Source organism: Podarcis pityusensis (assembly GCF_964106645.2).
Source record: "Podarcis pityusensis genome assembly, chromosome: 7".
Classification (NCBI taxonomy): domain Eukaryota; kingdom Metazoa; phylum Chordata; class Lepidosauria; order Squamata; family Lacertidae; genus Podarcis; species Podarcis pityusensis.
In genome coordinates, this window is record NC_138031.1 from 634,920 (window position 1) to 654,125 (window position 19,206).

General features: G+C 54.0%; 1 protein-coding gene across 4 annotated transcripts; it reads left to right on the forward strand.

Annotated features, from left to right (window-relative positions):
• The first annotated feature begins 999 nt into the window (after positions 1-999).
• LOC308481532 (sphingomyelin phosphodiesterase 5-like) lies at positions 1,000-18,547 on the forward strand. 4 transcript variants are annotated; one of them, XM_081013988.1, is made up of 9 exons: positions 7,990-8,316; positions 10,476-10,600; positions 12,158-13,213; positions 15,220-15,292; positions 16,300-16,440; positions 16,538-16,627; positions 16,948-17,011; positions 17,384-17,534; positions 17,718-18,547. In XM_081013988.1, the coding sequence occupies exons 3-9, from the start codon at positions 12,278-12,280 to the stop codon at positions 17,814-17,816; spliced, it is 1,554 nt and encodes a 517-aa protein (XP_080870114.1). In that variant the 5' UTR covers positions 7,990-8,316; positions 10,476-10,600; positions 12,158-12,277; the 3' UTR covers positions 17,817-18,547. The 4 variants fall into 4 exon arrangements, with proteins under 4 accessions (XP_080870117.1, XP_080870114.1, XP_080870116.1 ...); XM_081013991.1 differs by lacking the exons at positions 7,990-8,316; positions 10,476-10,600 and adding an exon at positions 1,000-1,118; XM_081013990.1 differs by lacking the exon at positions 10,476-10,600.
• Positions 18,548-19,206: the final 659 nt, after the last annotated feature.

Here is a 19,206-nt window from a genome sequence, read left to right on the forward strand (position 1 = left end):
GAATCCAGTGAGCGTGGCCAGGATCTGGCCTGGGATGTGCCGGCCTTGAATGGATTTCCAAATTGCCAGGCTTACTTTAGTATCAGGAGGAAGACCAGGGCAGGGGGCAGCTGCGGGGTTTTTTTTGGAGAGCTGAAACTACAGAGCTCCTCAGAAACTTAAGGAGCTCCTTGGCCACCGTAAGTTGCCTGGTCCAATCCAACTTGGAAATGTGGGGAGCTTCCCCAAATCACCCCAGTTCACACCCTTAGTAAATGGGGATCCAGTTCAGGTCTTCAGGAGCCAGGGTCATGTGACCTCTGGACATTTTGAAATAGCTGTAGCCCAGGAACCTTCTTTCAGGCCAGCCCCACATGCAATGCATTGTAGTTGAAAACAATAACTCTGCCTTGTGAGTGGATGAGAAGACAACTTTGCCCCTTCCCTTTCTGGAAACTGCCTTTCAAGCAAATACTATTTTTAATAATCCAGCTGCCTTCTCTCCAGTCAGTCCCCCCCCCCAATAATTTTTATTGATTTTTTCCAAATATCTTAAACACAATACAGCTTAACAGTATTATTCTCCTTTAAATCTATATCTTATCCCAGGGGTCAGCCGACTTTTTCAGCAGGGGGCCAATCCACCATCCCTCAGACCTTGTGGGGGGCTGGACTATATTGGGGGGGGAGGAGAATGCATCTCTGAATGAATTCCTATGCCCCACAAATAACCCAGAGATGCATTTTAAATAAAAGGACACCTTCTACTCATGTAAAACATGCTGATTCCCGGACCATCCGCAGGCTGGATTTAGAAGGCGATTGGGCTGCATCCAGCCCCCAGGCCTTAGTTTGCCTACCCATGTCTTATCCAAATTAACTTCCCTCCACCCCTTTTCGGGCTTCTCTACATTGCTCTTGCTTAAGCATGTTTACTATATATACATTCTATAAATGTCTATAATTCCTTAATAAATTTTTGTATCATACTTTAGACATACATTTCTTATTATATTACAGCATTACATCTTGTGGTCTAACCAAATGTTTACAATAAACGCAAGGCCAGCCGCTTCACTGGAGGTACTGCAGTTAACTGGTTTTTTCAAAGATGGCAGCAGGTGGAGCTCTTGCTTAAGGTAGGTAATTCACAGGTTTGGTTTAGCTTTTGCTTTCCTTTCGTTGAAGTTGAACCATAACTCATAAGAACATAAGGTGAGTCTGCTGGATCAAGCCAAAGGGGACCATCTAGTCCAGCATCCCGTTCTCACAGAAGCCAAACGGGCCCCATTAGCAAGCCCACAAGCAAGATTCGAGCACAAGAGCAACTCCCACCCCCCATCTGTGGTTCCCAGCCACAGCTGTGGAGGGCAGAGCATAATGCTACTCATGTAAAAACACGTTGTGATTCCCGGACCACCTGTGGGCCAGATGGAGAAGGCGATTGGGCCGCATCCGGCCCCCGGGCCTCAGTTTGCCTACCCCTGGCATAAGCCATCATAGCTAGTGAACTGGAGAAGAGACGCCTCAAAGACAGCGTCCAGTTTATTGGTCCAGCTTTCCTGCCGTGGGCCCCAGTCCTCTTGAATCCGTTCTTCTCATTGTGCAGATGAGGGCCTGAGGCTGAGAGCCACAGCTACACGCTCCATGTCTGAAAAGGGCTGGCCTTGAACTTGAGTCTCTCCAGCCCAATTCCTCCCCACCTTCTTCCAGAGGGTCCTGGGGGTCCTGGCCACAGAGCTGCTGGGATTTTCCTGGGGTTTGGGGGAGGTTTGCCAAGGCTGTGACTCATTCCCCTCAACACCTTGACATTAACTTAACAGCCTCTTTGAAGCCAATGCTCCTTCTTCCTTTCCCCCTCCAGGCCCAGAGCAGGGGTGGGGAACATTTTTGGCTCCGTGGACCAGATCCTTATCAGGATCCAGCACGTGGATCCAGCACATGTTTACCAGGCTTGGGGCATGTGGCCCCCTCCTCACCACCCGCTCCCTTCCCCTTCACTGGAGTGCACCATCATTTGCCTCTTTCTCCTGGGTCCGATGGCAAGGGTGGCTCTCTGGGCAGGATTTTTATACTTGCTTTGTGGGGGTTGGACTAGATGACCCCTAGGAGCCCTTCCAACTCTGCAGTTCTATGAGGGCCATTGACCAGAGTGCAGTTCAGGTGAAGGACTGCATTCAGAGCCATACAGGCTTTGGGGCCCTTCGCTGCTGCTGCTGTTTCAGAGTCATAGCAGAACTGGAAACCCCTTCACTGCTACACATACACTCTCAGCCCCCACATGGCCTCTGCGTTCTCCATGGTCCACCCCCCTCCCTGCCCCCACCATAATTTGCCATGAGAAGCAGAGGGGCAGAAGCCACCAATTCATGCACACCTGTTTGGTAGAGAGCACCCTTGGATTAGCAGGGCTTCCTTTAAACATGCACAGGATCAAGTGTTCAATGTCCAGACAGAGATCTTGTCCCCTTTCCATTCTGAGACCACAAACAGATCTTGCCCGGAGGGGAAGGGAGAAGAAGTAGGAGGAGCTGGGGAAGATGCCACTATCCAGCCACCAGTGGTGTCTCCCTCCCACAGCTGCCACCAAAAGGGCTTCTTGTCCTGAGGGGAGAAGGGGCAGATGAAGCCCCCCCCTCCCCGCAAGTGTCCTTCTCATTGTGCATTCATTGTGGTTGATGCTCACAGTACAATTGTACCATACCATACGCACCAAAAACAGTTTGGGGGCAGTTGTACTCCTTCAGCTGCAAGCTGTGCATCTCCCATAGTTGCTGGCTAAACCCTCTAACTTTTTGTACTGCAAATGTTCTGGTTCTGGGTTTACTTCTGAGTATGCACAGGATTGTACTGTCTACACTCTGCTAAGCTCTTGGTTAGATTACTGCAATGCATTATACATGGTGCTGCCTCTGAAGACGGTTCAGAAATTCAGTGGCCAGGTTGCTCACAGGGGCAAGACAGTCTGAGCATGTTACACCGATCCTGGCCTGGCTGCACTGGCTGCCATTTAGTTTCCACGCCCAATTCAACATGCTGGTTTTGACCTATAAAGCCTTGAGTGGCTCAAGGACTTCCTCTCCCCATCTGAACCAACCCGGACCCTGCAATTATCCTCTGAGGCCCTTCAGGTGCCCCGTCCACAAAATCTTTGTCCAGAGGGTGACAACATGAGAAAAGGCCTCTTCTGCCGCGGCTCCCCATTTGTGAAATGTTCTCCACAGGGGGGCTCAGCTGGAGGCCTCACTAGGTTTAGACACCAAGCAAAACACACACACACACACATTGCCTGTGATCCTCAGATAAAGGTATAGAAATGCAGTAGCAACAATAACAATAATGAAACAAAGCCCTCAGAACAACTAATAGGGTTGCACCAAGTAGTTTTTGAAATCCTCAAAGAATCTTCAAGCTCTTCTTCAGGTGTGGACATTCAAAGCAACCCTTCAAAAGGAAACTCAATAATATGATGCCACGTTGGCACTTTGAACATTGATACCTAAGGGAGCACCCAGGAAAGCTTATGCCATAAAAGTTTCTTCCCGTTGTCAAGGTGCTACAAGGCTATTTGTTGCTTTTGATGCAGCGGACTAACACGGCTGCCCTTCCTCCAGAAGTTGTTCAAGTTACTGTCTCACTTTCCTGCCATGCCTTCCTGTTAGACTTTAACCTGTTTCTGGGGGTGTTGCCTCAGTCCACCACACAAATCTAACGCAAAGGCTGTGCTTACCGTATTTTTCGCCCCATAGAACGCACTGGCCCATAGGACGCACCTAGTTTTTGGGGGGGAAATAAAGGGGAAAAAAATTATTTCCCCCCCAGGTGCGCTGTGCTAAGCCCGAAGCTTGGGGCGTGCAGAGCTCAGCGCGCCCCAAGCTTCTGGGTGCCGGCAAGGTCTCCGCTAGCCGTGGGAGAGCCGCGCGACTCCGCGCGGCTCTCCCAGGGCTAGCGGAGTGCTGCGCTAATCCTGAAGCTTGGGGCGTGCGGAGCTCAGTGCGCCCCAAGCTTCTGGGTGCCGGCAAGGTCTCCACTAGCCGTGGGAGAGCTGGGTCTCCCACGGCTAGTGGATAGCTTCCTGAAGCCTGGAGAGCGAGAGGGGTCGGTGCGCACCGACCCCCCTCGCTCTCCAGGCTTCAGCAAAAGCCTGCATTCGCCCCATAGGACGCACACACATTTCCCCTTCATTTTTGGAGGGGGAAAAGTGCGTCTTATAGGGCGAAAAATACGGTACTTCAAAAGCCCCTGATACATCTTAATCTAGTTCAGAATCTACAAGGAAGTCAAGAGCACACTCTGGCCAAGATCCACAGGGAAGCTCTCCTGTGCAAGGGAGCCCAGCTGACAGAATCATAGACTTGTAGACTTGGAAGTGTGGGTCATCTAGTCCACCCCTGCAACGCAGGAATATTTCCCCCAACGTGGGGCTTGAGACAGGACTTGCCCTCACAGAAGCCATGCTGGTTCCACTTTAGCAAGGCATGTTCTTCTCCACGTTTGGTAATTCTGTTGATAATAAGTTTATTATCATTTTCCTGGAACTGATGTTACTAGCCTGTAATTTTCTGGATATCCTCTGGATCCAATTTTAAAACCTGGCATTCCATTGGTGACTTTACAATTTTTAAGTACAGAGGCTGGTCTAGGGACAAGGTACATGTTATCGTTAGATGATTATTTTCAGCTTGCGCAGCGGAATGTCCCACTGGATTGGCCCTCTGTATTTTCATTCCTTATACAAGAAGGATCTTCCTGAGACCTTTGGAGTCAGTGTTTCAAACCAACAGGAGCCCTGAGTTAAAATCCAACAGAGTGACTGGTCTTCCTGCGCAGGAGGTCACTGGTTTTTGGCTGCAAAGGACTTTTGTGGGGTGCAGATTTCTTAGGAATTTGCAGAAGTGGGCTGGTTGTTGGCTCACCTTCCCCTCTACTTTTTTCTTTTTAAAAGCCCAGTCATGTTCACTCCCCAAGGCTTTCCACACGGTCCAGAGAATGGCTGGAAACATACTGCCGAGTGAGAGCAGTGTGTGTGCCCTGCACCCTCTTCAGCCAGCCCTCAGGCGCAGTGCAGGATGCTGCCCCACCGATGAGGATGAAGAAGTCAAGATTCCATTTGCCGGCCCAGCCATCTAGTCACAGGGCGCACGCACCTCTTGCCCTCCTCCCCACGGTCGGCGTTGCCAATAGGGCTCTTAATGAATTAGTCTGCGGGTACGGAAGCTGATCCAAGGCAACTTGGTGGTCAGAGGAAGGTGCTGAGCGGCCAGAAGGCACACCGGGATTCTGGCATCCACAACCTGACCCTAAAGCATGTTGACCAAGCAAGGTGGATGCCATACATTCAACATGGAGAGAACTGTGTCACCTCTGTCACAGTAATTGAGGAAGATGTTAAATAATTACCATTCATTAGTAGAGTCAGTCATGAAGGGAAAGAAATTCCAATGCGGGTAACCAAGAGTGCAGGTCAGGTGATATTTAGCCTTTTAAAAATGAACCTCGACTTGATAGAAATTGCTTCTGAGATCCTCCTAGCCCTCCGTGGAGCTGTGCCTGGGGGTCAGCAACCCACCCAGTGCCCACATTGGCTAAGAAGACTGGATTCCCAGAACCACATCCAAGCAGACCCCGCTGGCTCAGCAGAAAAGGGCCCTGGGCCAAATCCTGTTTCATAACTCCCCATTAAATACCAGGTGTGAGATAAACGTGACAAGAACAGGCAGAGTGCCTCAAAATAACCTCAGCTCATATCTCATCAATCTTTTTTGGCAGCAAATAACTTGGGAGATGAATTCCTCACCCACAAATCAATAAAACCACCTACACTCTCTTCTGGAAAGGGAGATTACTTTGCAGAGAAAGGGGCTGGAAGTCTTGCCAGAAAAGGGTGAGGGTGAGACTAGGTGTTGGGCATGAGCCACTGTGCAAGTGACACCAGAAAGAATGGGAGTTGTGCAAAAGCATGGAAGGTGGATGCAGAAGCCCAGACCCAGAGTTCATGGACACCTGAAGCCCACCTGGAGCTCCTGGGGAAGCAGGGGCTTCTTTGCTCTGTGCGCCCACTCTGTCCTGATGCCATTCTCCTCGGAGCTGGAGTGAGGCTCAAGCATCACAGCACCTATGTGCACACTAGGGATGGGACTGGCTGTGGAGTCATCATCTTGCTTTGAGGGAGGGCTGCCTCTAAGCAGCCTGCATGGCCCCTCAGCTGTTGAACCCCACGGCCTATCAGTGATGCACAACAATATCATCTCAGAAACACAGGGATATAAGATCTCCTGAAAGCGTTTGTAGCAAGAGGCGCTTGTGCAACATCTGGGCAGATGCAATAAACATCTGCATTTATATCGCCACGTGTGGGAAAACATGCTGCTCCTGGAACCATCCCAACTCTGAGGTGAGCAGGTGAGGGCCTGCCTCTCCTCCTCAGCCTTGGGGGCAGCATGGCAGACAGCCAAGTCTTCGGTTCTGTGTGTGTGTGTGTGTGTGTGTGTGAGAGAGAGAGAGAGAGAGAGAGAGAGAGAGAGACTGTGATGCAGCTTGTACTTGCAAGGGTCTATGGAAGGCTGGGGGGATATTTGCAGGCCTTTCTGCTTATGCCTTCATAATAATAATAATAATAATAATAATAATATTTTTTTATTTGTACCCTACCCATCTGGCTGGGTTTCCCCAGCCACTCTGGGCGGCTTCCACAAAGACCAAAAATACACTAAGGTGTCACACATTAAAAATTTCCCTGAACAGGGCTGCCTTAAGATGTCTTCTGAATGTCAGATAGTTTATCTCATTTTACCAGACATCTGATGGGAGGGCGTTCCACAGGGCGGGCACCACTACCAAGAAAGCCCTCTGCCTGGTTCCCTGTAGCTTTGCTTCTCGCAGCGAGGGAACCGCCAGAAGGCCCTCGGTGCTGGACCTCAGCGTCCGGGCAGAACGATGGGGGTGGAGACACTCCTTCAGATATACTGGGCCGAGCCTGTTTAGGGCTTTCAAGGTCAGCACCAACACTTTGAATTGTGCTCGGAAACGTCCTGGGAGCCGATGTAGGTCTTTCAGGACCGGTGTTAAGAGAGCAGATGCATCCTCCCAGTCAACTCAGAATTCACCAGGAATGGGGGAAAGGTGGTGGTGGCTCTAGGTTGAATAAGTCACACGACTGCTGGTTTTCTAACAAAAATATGTAACTTATAACCTTCTGTACCCAAGGACTGGAAAGTAGCCAATTTTTAAAAGGGTATGCAGGGTGGATTATGCTTAATGTCTGTCCCTGGAAAACTAGTGGAAAGCATGGTTAAAGATAAGATAATCAAACATATAGAAGAACCATTAGCTGGCTGCAGCCACACACAGAACATGCAACATCTGGAAAGTGTCACCTCATCATGGGAGTAATCCTGAGCAGCCTGATTCTCCTTCCACCTTCAGCTCCTAATATGAAGCTTCACAAAATTGAAGCAACTTTTTGGCAGACTCTAAAATGCCCACCCCAGAGGCAGAGTCTCACTGGCAACATTTCAGCTCCAGTTTGGTGCTTTGAATTCAGTCTAGAAAATGCTGAAAGGTCCCAAAGATAGTAAGCAAAACATGGCATGTAAGAAATCCTTTCCGGGCCTGAATGCTGCATGACCCGGCCGGTGGAGGTGTGTGTCAGCTATTCTGCCAGCTACAAACACCAAGCATGGCATCAGGAGTGGAGTGTGGTGGCAAGGAGTTCTGCTAACATACGTTTGATGCTGATGACTTTCTCAGTGCCATGCCAGGAAAGAGGAAGAGGGAAATCTGCTTCCAGGCAAATGTGTTTATGACTGGGATGTGCTCCCTCCTAAATAATCTGCATCTCATTATCTGAAGCTTGGCAGAACACTCTTTGCCTGGAGAGAACGCCCTCTTTCCCTGGAGTGTAAAACCCTCCCCTGCACTCGCCTGCCACTGCACTCTGGCTGCGGCACATGAGCTGCCTTATCACCACTGCCATCATCACCTCCTCACGTGAGACCATAATTATCTGCAGCGTTTAATCTGCAATCAAACCAGGAAGCTGAAGGAAGTCCGGGTGCAAGACCTGTTAGTCAGCCGCTGGGTCTGAGCTGGATTGCCCAAAGCGCCTGCCCTTCAGGAGCTCTCTGGCGAAGCAGTTGGATCGCAATGAGGCATGACTGAGTGCCCGGCTATTTAGAACACATGACAGGACACCTAGAGTGGCTGCCTAGATCCCAGCTGTGCCTCACTTCCCCACCAGGCCTTCTTCTCTCAGGTGCTCTTGGGGAGGATCTCAGCTGGACACAACCAGCAGCCAGCCGGTTACCCCTGGACCGATTTGGACAAGCACCCAGAGAGGTGAGTGCTTTGGGTTGGGGCTGTTCCCTTTGCCCTCGCACTGTAGTTGGGCAGAGGAGGTCTGTCCATGCCCAGGAGGGCACGGGGGGAAAAGGCTCGTTCCTCCAGCCTCATCCGAACCTCCTCCTGGGCCCCCTTCTGGCTTCAGATCCCTAAAGAACTTGCTTTCATAGAATTGTGGAGTTGGAAGGGACTGCCAAGGGTCATCTAGTCCAACCCGCTGAAATGCAGGAATCACAGCTGGAGAGTTCCTGGCAAATGGCCACCCAATCTCTGTTTAATATCCTCCAATGAAGAAGAGTCCACTGCTTCTCAAAACCAGAGGGGTTTGGCCATAGCTTGCAGGTGGTGTTGTGTAATGTGACTCCTCCTCCGTTCAGCCCTTGGCCCTTGCTGGTGCTAGTTTACTCCTAAGCAGCCCCCGCAGCAGGAGGGGCCCAAACACCTCTCCCTGCACTGGTTCTCTGTGAAGGCCAGGGATGGGGGAGGCGGGCTGCTGGGGCTGCTGGGAGTTAGAGTCCCATGGTCGCATAGTCACTTTGGTGGGACACCTGTCAATGGCCTTGAGCAGTGCTTTTTTCTGGGGCGACGCAGGGGTACATTTTGTGAATCTAAGTTTGGCCTCATTGAGGGGCAGTATTTCAATATGAGTAGGAAATGAGTAGGAGAGTACCCCTAAACATTTTTTAAAGAAAAAAAGCACTGGCCTTGAGACATATGTAAAAAGCAGTTTGCAAATATGTAATTATAAACACGCACGCAAGTCTGGCCCACCTCGTGACCTGTGGTATTCTGTTAATCCTCTAACACCCACGTCCTCTTCCTTGAATACAAAAACGGTTCAGTGTACTCTGTGTATCTTTATATCTCATCTTCTCTGCTGATAAACAGAACTAATTATTATTCTGTTCCTCTTCCTTTTGACACACTAGGAAAGCATTTATCTTGTTTGCTGCTCTACCTCAATGGTGCCTTTGCATTTTTACTTCCATGAGCAGCATTTTCTTTGTAGCCCTTAGCTGTGATCCCTGCATTGCAGGGGGCTGGACTAGATGGCCTGTTGGGTCCCTTCCAGTGATACCATTCTATGGTCTTCATGCGCTTCTCTTTCATAGAACTGTAGCATTGGAAGGGATCCTGAGGGTCATCTATTCAAACTCCTGCAATGGTGGCTTCCCTCAGTGGGGTGTCTGGTTGGCCATTGTGGAAAACAGGATGTGCTGAACTAGGTGGGTCACCCCCCCCTTGGACTGATCCAGCTGTAACCAGCCTCTTATGAGGAGGCTCTTGGCATGAGAGAAGGATGGCCTGCGCTGCTCACCTGACCTCTCTCCAGCTGAGCCGCTGCTGCATCTTGGGATGGAGGGATGAGGATGGCGCAGTGCAAATGCTTCAGCAAGATTGGCTCTGCTGGCACATTTGCACCTCGCCCCTCCCCTCCTCCTTTCCAGAATCCAACAGCCACTCCGTTGGCAGCCCCACCAATGTGGTATGTCAATGAAAAAGTGCTGCCGTTTCACCAGCTCATGAATGTTCTGTCCTCCGCCCACCAGCACAGGCTCAGGTGTGCTTGCTCTCGAAGGCACTCGGCAGGCCTGTCTGTGCCTTGGAATTGTGGTAATTAGGATGATTAGGAGAATTCTAATGACAAGGATGTTGACGTTGTTGTCCTCGTGGCGTCCAAATTGCTTTGCTCACTCAAACCCACAACCTTGTCAAACGGGTCCCTGTTGTTTCTGCGGCACAGCACAGAAGGGATCTGAACCCACCAGCATTGCCCACTCTCTCAGGGGTGCCCCACGGGAGGCTTATATGGGGGGAGGGAGATTGTGAGGGCTCCTGAGGAGGAGGGTGGTCCCAGGGCAGGTTTGCTGCGCAGCCTCCAAGTAGCGGCCTTAGATCCAGGCTCTTGGTCCCTCTAGCTCAGCGCTGTCCACTTTTCTCTTTTCATTGACTGCATTTCTGTGCCACCTCTTTCTCCCAGGTGGCACACGTGGTTCTCCCCCCCACACACACACTGTTAATCCCCCACAACAACCCTGTGAGGTAGGTTAGGCTGGGAGCAGCGTTGGACTTTGGGCTCTCAAATTTCAGCAGCGTCATTCGTGATGCCAACATCTGATACCTCTCCACTTCTTGCCTTCCATTCTGCCCCATAGGCTCTGCGCCCACTGCAGCCGAAGCGACACACACTCCCCTAAATCTGCCTCTGCTGAGAGGTGGTGACTGGCCCACGCTCACCCTGGGAGCCCCACGGCCGAGTGGGGACAAGAACCCCAGTAAGGTAAAGGGAAAATAATAATAATAATAATAATATTCCTCTTCAACCAGGCCTTGGAAATATTCCCCTTCAGTTTGAGGACTTTCAACTGTTATATTGTTAATAGAATAAATAGAATATAATTAATGCAACGAAACATTAATAGGAGGGGCGATGGGTGCAAAGGGGTGTCCAGTGGAACTGAGGCAGATGGGGGGGCGTGGCAGTGGTCCCTCTGGAGGGGAAAGGCCCTCTCCTGGAAAAGACATTTAGGCTGCTTCGTTGAGAGCAGGTGGGTTGGAAGAGCAGAGGGGGCTATAGGAAGTGCCCCGATGTGGGGCAAGTGGGGTGGCGGCAGGCCCTTTGCACCTGGGCCGGGGAAGGGGCCTCGGGGGCCGGGCCCCCTCCCTTCCCTGCCGCGCTCCTCCGTTCTCTCTCCCGCCCGCGGCAAGGGGAAGGAGGCGGGCGGGCGGGCGCCTCCGCCCGGGGTGGCGCCCGCAGAGCCCAGGCGCCCCAGGCAGTAAGTGGGGATTTCCCCGGGGGCTCCTCTTCCCCGCCTGGATCAAGGGGGCTTCCGGGATCCCCCTTCCTTTCCTCTCTGCCCGCCCTCGGGCGTCCCCGCGCCCCGCGGGTGCCAACTGCTGGGCTCGCCTTCAACCGCCACGAAGCGCCCGGGATGCTTGCGCTGCGCGCCCCACATTGCGGGGGGTTGGACGGGGCGAGCCGGAGCCGGGAGAAGCCGCTCGCCAGCTGCCCGAGGGAGGCTGGCTAACCATTAACCCGCCGGGCAAGCAGGGAGGCCGGGCGGGCGGGCCGAGGCGGGTCCTGGAGGGGGCGGGCGGGCGGCTGGCCCCGGCTCGGAGTCCTCACCTGCCGGGCGAGAGGCCAGGCGCGCCCAGAGGGAGGCGGCCGGGCGCGCTGACTGCTCCGCTTCTAGACGCGCGAGGTGGCTGGGTGGAGGCGGGTGAGGCATCTGCGGGAAGGAGCAGGGAGACCCGCTTTCCGGGGAGGGGGCAGCTATCCCGTCTGCCCGAGGTGGGGGTGAGTGTGGAGGCAACTTCAGCCCAGCCCCCCCCCCCACGTGGGCACCTTCTCCCCCTGGGACGCCCCCTCTTTGCATCTGCTTAAAAGAGCATTTATTTAGTCCCATGAACTGGAGAGCCATCTCTGCAAGGCGCACCTGAAGAGCGACCCCTGGAGCGAGATCAGGCCCTCGGGGCTTGACGTGCTCTTCGCCCTTCCGGCATTTTATCTATTCTGATATTTCCCCCTCAATGTTCGTTGTATTCCAACTGCCAAAAAAGAGTTGATGTTGAGAAGGCGTTTTTCAAATGTAGGGTTGAAAAAACGGTGGCTGAACACCAACAGGAGAGCCAATTTGGTTTCTGCCCTGCTCTGGCAGCAGAGCCAAAGAGTCCTAGCTGGACCTTCTCCCCCCCAAAAAAACTACTCCATCCTCACTCTGCTCCCTTTAGAGTTCAGGGAGGATGCAGAATCTAACTGCCAGACCACATCACTGAGCCCAAGACCCCCCTCCCTTAACCAGAGTAGCCTCTTACTTTTACTGCTTCTCTTCCACAGGATCCAGCCCCCCAGAGCCAAGAGGCCTGGTGACCAAGAGGCCAGCCACCCAGGATCCATTTGGGGCCCGGAGGAGCCCCCCTCGGAAGGCCCTGTTGCTGCTGCTGCTGCAGCCCTAGGATGGGTCTGCGCGAGTCGCCCTACTCCAGCTGTGTCCTGGGGGCCATGGACTCTGTGCTGCGACACATCCTCTTCCCCAGCTATTGGCTGGTGAACCAGCTGCTGGCCTTGCAGCAGACCACCCAGGAAAAGCAAGAACACCAGCACGGCCTGCCCTATGCCCTGGAGGCGGCAGGCAAGGGGGTTGTCTTGGTGCCCCTGCTGCTCCTCTCTGCCCCTTTCTCGCTGCTGGCCTTCCTGCTGTGGCTGCCCCTGCAGGCCGCCCGCCGCCCCTTTGCCTACCAACACACGCCGAACCAGGCCCCGCCAGAGCCGTGGGTGCTCCCTGGCCCGGCAAAGACCTTCAGTGTGGTCAGCGGCAACCTCTGCCTGCTTCCCGTTGGCTTGGCCAAGTTCAGCAACCTGTCGCGGACGCAGTGGCGTGCCAAGCACATCGGCCATGCGCTGGCGCGGGCGGCCTCCGGCTCCCCACCGTCTCACGAGCCAGGCCCCCGGGGGGACTTCCAGATTGGCTTCAGCCCCTCCGCCGGGAGGAAGTATGGGTCCATGGAGGCCAGCCCCCCACGGTCCGGCCAGGGCTCCCCTCAGCTCAGCGGGGATGTGATGCTGGAGGTGCCCCTCGAAGAGGAAGGAGCGGCTGCCGGGTCGCCCAGGGAGATCACGACCCACTTCCCCCCCTACGCGGACGTTGTGTGCCTGCAGGAGGTCTTTGACCGGCAGGCCTCGGGGCAGGTGCGCCATTTCCTCGCCCCCTGCTATGAGCACATCATCTACGACGTGGGCACCCTCGGGGTGGTGGGCTGCTCGGCCCTGAAGCTCCTGAACAGCGGGCTCTTCCTGGCCAGCCGCTACCCAGTCCTGGCCGTGCAGTACCACTGCTACCCCAACGGCACGGGCGAGGACGCCTTCAGCGCCAAAGGGCTGCTCAGTGTGCAGGTGAGAGGCGGGGGGGAGGGAGGCTCCTTGGCTTGCTTGCTTGCTTATTTACAACAATATTTCCATACCGCTATGTCATAGAAATATATCATAAACATAAAAACAAGTTGAAAGCAAAAGAATTAACAGCAAACATCAGTAGACCATTGTGGGCGATGTTCTCTCAACTGCCTACATAGGTCTGGCGGAATAGAAAAATTTTCGGCAGGTATTTAAAAGTTGAAACAGAAGGTGCCTGCTGAATCTCTGGTGGCAGGGAGTTCCACAGGACTGGCCCATGACACTAAAGGCTCAGTATCTTGTTGTCAGACAAGCCTTGCCAACTCCCCCAACGACACTGCAGATGATCTCAGTAACCAAGCCGGGATATGAGGGGTCAGACAGGACCCTAGTTGTTCAGGGATTTGTAAGTTAATATAATAAGCTTGATTTCTGGGGTTGGACTAGATGACCCTTGGGGGTTCCTTCCCACTCTACACTAGACAGACCTACATTTGGCTTCTGATAAGGCAGCCCCCCATGTTGCTCTCTTGTGGTGTGTTTCTGTGACCGAAGGAGGGAATCCCTCCTGCTGCCTGCCTGCCTCTTCTCCCCTCTCTCCTAAAAGCAGGACTCCTGCTTCTCCTTTATGGGACCCACAACTAATGCTGAACCTTAGCAATGCCCCCCTCAAAGTCGCTGGCACAGAAGGAAATGACATGGGAGGGGCCATTTCACTTCCGGAGGGCTGAACTGGGTGCTGAAGGGCTGCGCCTGCTGTCCCCAGGCAGTCCTGGGAGGACTAGGCAGCCTTGAGGGTGCTGTTGCGTTGGCAGGAGTCTTTGCTAAGGAAGGTTGGCAGTGCTGTGCCCTTGCTGCTGCTCCTGTACTCCCCGTGCCAGCAGGGACGTGGCTGGATTAGGAGCAGCCACCTCCAAAGAGAGCTTGTCACTTTGCTGCCATTTTCTGATCTGCATGGGAACCCAGAACGGGGGGGGGGGGGGGGAGGCAAGAGAGCAAAGAGATTGCCTGGGGAGCAGCGCTCCCTCCCACGCTCCCTTGGATCCGCTGCAGGGCTTCTCTCTGTGCATTTAAAGCACATGGCTTCCCGCAGAGAATTCCGGGAACTGGTTTACCCCCTCAGAGAGCTACAGTTCTCAGCACCCTTAACAGATTACGGCTGTGAAGCCATACGCTTCAAACATACGTTGTGCGTGCAGCCAAAGATTAGAGAGTCCTTGAGCGTGGGTGGAGGGTGCTTCCTCTTGCAGCTGGGCAACCACATTGAGGTCTCCTGATTTCATGGCAACCCTCCTGCCTGCCTGGAAATGGATCTCTGTGCTCAGCAGGTGCCCTCGGGAGGCGCAGAGCCAGCACCGCTGGGGCCCAGCAGCAGATTGGGTCTCCTAGCCGAGCACCAAGAACTGGTATCACCCCACGCCCTGCCTCACACCCTAAAGACCCATTCCAGGAAAAATATTATCCACTGGTCCGAGGATTTCCTAGCCCTGCCCTCCACATGCCTCCCTGCCCGAAATCAAAATCACTCTTGTTTGTCCAAGATTTGCACTTTCTCCAGCCCTTGGCAAACATTAACTGGAAGACCAAGCTGAACCTGATCAGAAAGTTGCTCCGGTGTGCGAGTGCGTGTGTGAGGGTGCACGCTTGCAGGTGTGGAAGCTGCAAAAGGAAAAGTGGTTCTGTTTCCTGCCTTTGGGGGGTGTTTGGGGTTCCCTTACAGCAGCCCCAGAGTTAGCAAAAGGCGCATTTGAGTGAGGGTCCTCAGAAGCATGGCGGGGGGGCGGGGGACAACGACAACAACTGCCTGTGCCTTCTGCAGATTCTGCCCTCATTTAGAGGCGGGAGTTGTTTTCCAGGAGGTCTGTAAGGGGGTCTCCTGGGGGCTGGAGAATGGACCAAGATGGTCTCGGGGCTGCTAGCTGGAATCTGTTTTCTCCCTGGAGTGCCTTCCCTTAGACTGTTTCCCTTGGTGATGCTTGGCCTGCCATGTTTCCTGTGTGTCTCAGGTGCAACTGGGAGCTTCTCAAGGGCAAAGGATTGTGGGGTACCTGAACTGCACCCACATGCACGCTCCAGAAGGTAAGTGAAGGATGGGGAGAGGGTGTCTTCTTCTCCCTCTCTCACATGACGCTATATATAACATACCTTGTGGACATCCAACGAAGCCGCACGTTGGAAGACGGTTTGAGCATCTCACACTGACCCTGCTCCGACTGCACTGGCTACCCATTAGTTTCCGGGCCCAATTCAAAGTGCTGGTTTTGAGCTATAAAGCCTTAAATGGCTCAGGACCGCAATAACTCAAGGACCGCCTTTTCCCATATGAACCTACCCAGACCTTGAGATCATCTTCTGAGGCCCTCCTTTGTGTGCCCCCTCCTCGAAAGGTTCGGAGGGTGGCAACACAAAAACAGGGCCTTCTCTGCAGTGGCTCCCCGTCTGTGAGGTGCTCTCCCCAGGGAAGTTTTCCTGGCACCTACATTATATACCTTCATTATATACCTTTAGGCGCCAGGCAAAAACGTTCCTCTTTAACCAGGATTTTGGTTGATTTTTTAAAATGTGTTGGGGGTTATTGGGTTGTTGTTTTTATTTTGATTATGTACTTTTTGAATTTTATATTCTGGTTTTATCCTGTGAACTGCCCTGAGACCTGTGGGTGTAGGGTGGTATATAATTTAAATTAATAATTATATAATAAATAATTATTAATTAATTATTATTATTATTTATTATTATTATTATTATTATTTATTATTATTATTATTATTATTATTATTATTATTAATTCAGGATGGATAAAAGAAAGTCCTCCTTCATGCAGAGCAGAGTTCAGCTATGGCGCTCGCTTCCCCAGGAAGCAGCAAGAGCCACCAACTTGGACCATAGGCCTGACCCAGCAGGCTCTGAGGGTCTTGTGTGCTCCCCTGGCCAACGCCTCCTCCTGCCCTCTTGCTCTGCTCTCCCCACATCCCGGCAGGAGAGGGAGGGTCCGCCAGCCCTCTCCAGGGGAGCTCTGGCCTCTCCACCCCCCCCCCCGCTTGCTGTGCCCTCTTGGGCTGACGCCTCCTCCCACTTTCTCCCAGCTGACAGCCAGGTCCGGTGCGACCAGCTGACTCAGAGTCTGCTTTGGGCCCAGCAATTCCAGGATGCAAATGCTCAGCCCGGGGACATTGTGGCCTTCGACATCTACTGTGGGGACCTCAACTTTGACAACTGCTCGACAGGTACGCAGGTGGGGTTCCTGGAGGGGGCAGGCGAGGGGTGTGTGTCTGAGGATTCCCCCTCACCTGCCATCCTCCCTCCCTGCTCCTTTCTCCACAGGGGATGCGCTGGAGCAAGTGCATGAGATCTTCAACGTCTACACGGATCCGTGCCGCATCGGACCCCGGAAGGACAAGCCTTGGGCTATCGGTGGGTCTGTGCCCCCACACAGCATGCCTGCCCCACCTTGGCCTTGCCTCTGCTTCTAGACCTTCCTGCGCTCTGCCCTGTGGCGCAAGGATGGGCTTTTCTCTCTGTGCTCTGCTGTTGGGCAGAGGCCAGGTGTTTCTGGGGGGGGGGCAGGTAGAGGGGCATCATGGGAAGTCAGATGGGGGTGGGCTGTGCTGCTGGCCTCTTCTCTTCCCAACTCTCCAGCTAGCCTTGTAGGGCAGCCCCCCAAGCATGAACAGGTGGGGGGAGAGTGCAAAAATGCCACACCTTGAACTGACAACTGTCCCTCCCCCCCACAGGCACCCTGATGAATTACCTGAAGATCTATAGCAAGGCTGTGTCGACACCAAAGCGCATGCAGAGGTGAGGGGCTGAACTGGGCTGGGGGGGTTCCTTCCGTGGCAGGATTGCTGGACTTGGCAGAGCTGGGGGTGGCAGCTGCTGTCTTCCTTTGCTGGGGGGCGGGCAGCGGCAAAATTGACAGGATAAAATTTGGGTTTTGCAGGGGGAGGGGGACTTTGCACATGGCCTTTTTCATTTTGAGCTGGGCCCCCTCCCTATAGGAGGAGTGGGGGGGAAGCCCTCTGAAGAAGAGCAAGGTGCTGGGTGGGCTTTTCTGGGGGCGCTTGCAGTGGACCATCAGCATGAGGTGTCCCAGTGCGGTACCCCAAATGAGGGGCTGCCCTGAGACCCACAGCCCCTTCCTGCTGGACATGTCTTTCCGTTGCCTCGCAGAACCCTCACAGAGCCCAAGGGGCGGAGGAAGTACCTGGCCGGCCCCATCACGAAGGACGGGACCCCCGACCCCTCGGTGACCTCGAGCGAGGGGCGGCGCATTGACTACATCCTTTACCGGGAACACCTCAACCCCCTGGAGCTGAAAACGGTGAGTCAGAGGCTGCAAGTGCGCAGTGCCCTGGGGGGGCCCTTAAATGCTCTCTTGCTCATGAACTGAGGAGGTGGGTGTTGCAGGGGTGCCCAAGGGGCTCCTGCCTCTGGGCTCGCTCTCCTCTCTGCTGCCTGCCCTGCCCTCATGGTCTCTCTCCGCCCCCCCCCCCTTTGCTTCCAGGATGTGGAGAAGTTCTTCTTCATCACTCGCCTGGCCACCTTCTCAGACCACCTGCCAGTGGGCCTGCAGCTTCGCCTGACGACACAGCCGGAAGTGTGAACTCTTCCCATGCCAAGCCAGGGAGGCATCTGTGAGCAGGAAGACACATACCCTCCTCAGAGCTCAGCAGCAGCAGCAGCAGGATCAGGCCCTGGGCCCAGTTTGAGTGGCGAGGAGGAGTCGTGCATCTGTACGGGGCAGGGGTTCCTGGGGCACAGGAGGCCTCAGGCCAAGCTGGAGGTGTGGCAAGGGGCTGCACTGGCCGGCCGCTTTGTGGGCGAGGCACTACCTCCACCTGCCAATCTGAGAACGACCTTCAGGAGCCCCAGGGCCAAAGGGCAGGCCTGCAACGGCCATCACCCCCACACCCCCAGCACTTGCAAGCTTTCGAGGGTTTTACCAAACTGAGGCTTAAAAACAAATGTCCTGCGTGGCGTGATTGTGACTCGTCCCTCTAAGGCCCTGTGGAGCGTGGAATTGGAGGGGTGACCCTCATTTGTCAACTCAAGGTGCCCCTCCAAGCATGAGGGATGGTGCCTGGGGGGTGGCAGCACCACTCAGCTTGGCGGAAATAGGGGAGCGTGGCTGGCATGGCCTACCCTCTGGGACTGCCAGGCTGGCCTTCGCCCGCTTCAGGGCTGAAGTTTCCCCACACCAAATGCTTGTGTTTTCACCCAACTGTTTCTCTTTTGTGAAACGCAGAAGGACTTCTTAGCCCCTCTGTGCCGAAGGTGAGTGCTTACCTGCTCACATTCATACCTTTCAATAAACTTCTGCTCGTTTTTGTGCAAGACCCGTGGCTTTGGAGTGGCACCTGGCCAGAGTCCCAGCAGCTCGCCTTCCTGAGATCCGTGGAGCCCTGAGGCTAGGCTGCACTCACTGCCATCCCAAATAAGCGCCGTTCCCTTTGACGCTCGCTCTGAGCACTGCAGGTTTAACTGTAAAAAAGCAGGTTCAGACAGCTTCTGCTGAGATAGGTCTGCCTGCTGCCAAGATGGCCGGCCTGCCCTGCGTTCCCGTCTTGAGCAGAGCTGCCCCAGTGGCTGCACATGGTCATGTGGAAGGAGACTTGTGCGTCTCATGGCGTGAGCAGGGCAGGAGACCCTTGGCTGGAGGCTCCTCTGCCTTCTCTGCCATGGATTCCTTCATTGACAGAGGCTAGACAGAGGACCCTGGAGTATCCTTCCGCTCTACACTGCTATCATTCTTATGAGGAAGCAGTCTGTCTACTTCCCGACAAGTCTGGCCCTTTGCTGAGGGAGGGGAGCAGAGCCAGCTCCAAGTTTCTGGGAGATCCATTTTGGGCACAGGGTACCATTGAGCCCCTCGTCATTGTCCCCCACTTTCCTCCTCAAAACCACCATCCTCCTCCTCCTCCATGCTGGGCTCTGTCCCTTCCCTTCTGCTTCTTTACTTTCTCAAATATTTCTATCCTTTCTCCCCCCACCCC

Coding starts and splice junctions, on each gene's coding strand:
- LOC308481532 (XM_081013991.1), top strand. CDS start 12,278: ATGGGTCTGCGCGAGTCGCCCTACTCCAGCTGTGTCCTGGGGGCCATG. Junction 15,293..16,299: donor CCACATGCACGCTCCAGAAG/GTAAGTGAAGGA, acceptor ACTTTCTCCCAG/CTGACAGCCAGGTCCGGTGC. Junction 16,441..16,537: donor CTTTGACAACTGCTCGACAG/GTACGCAGGTGG, acceptor CTTTCTCCACAG/GGGATGCGCTGGAGCAAGTG.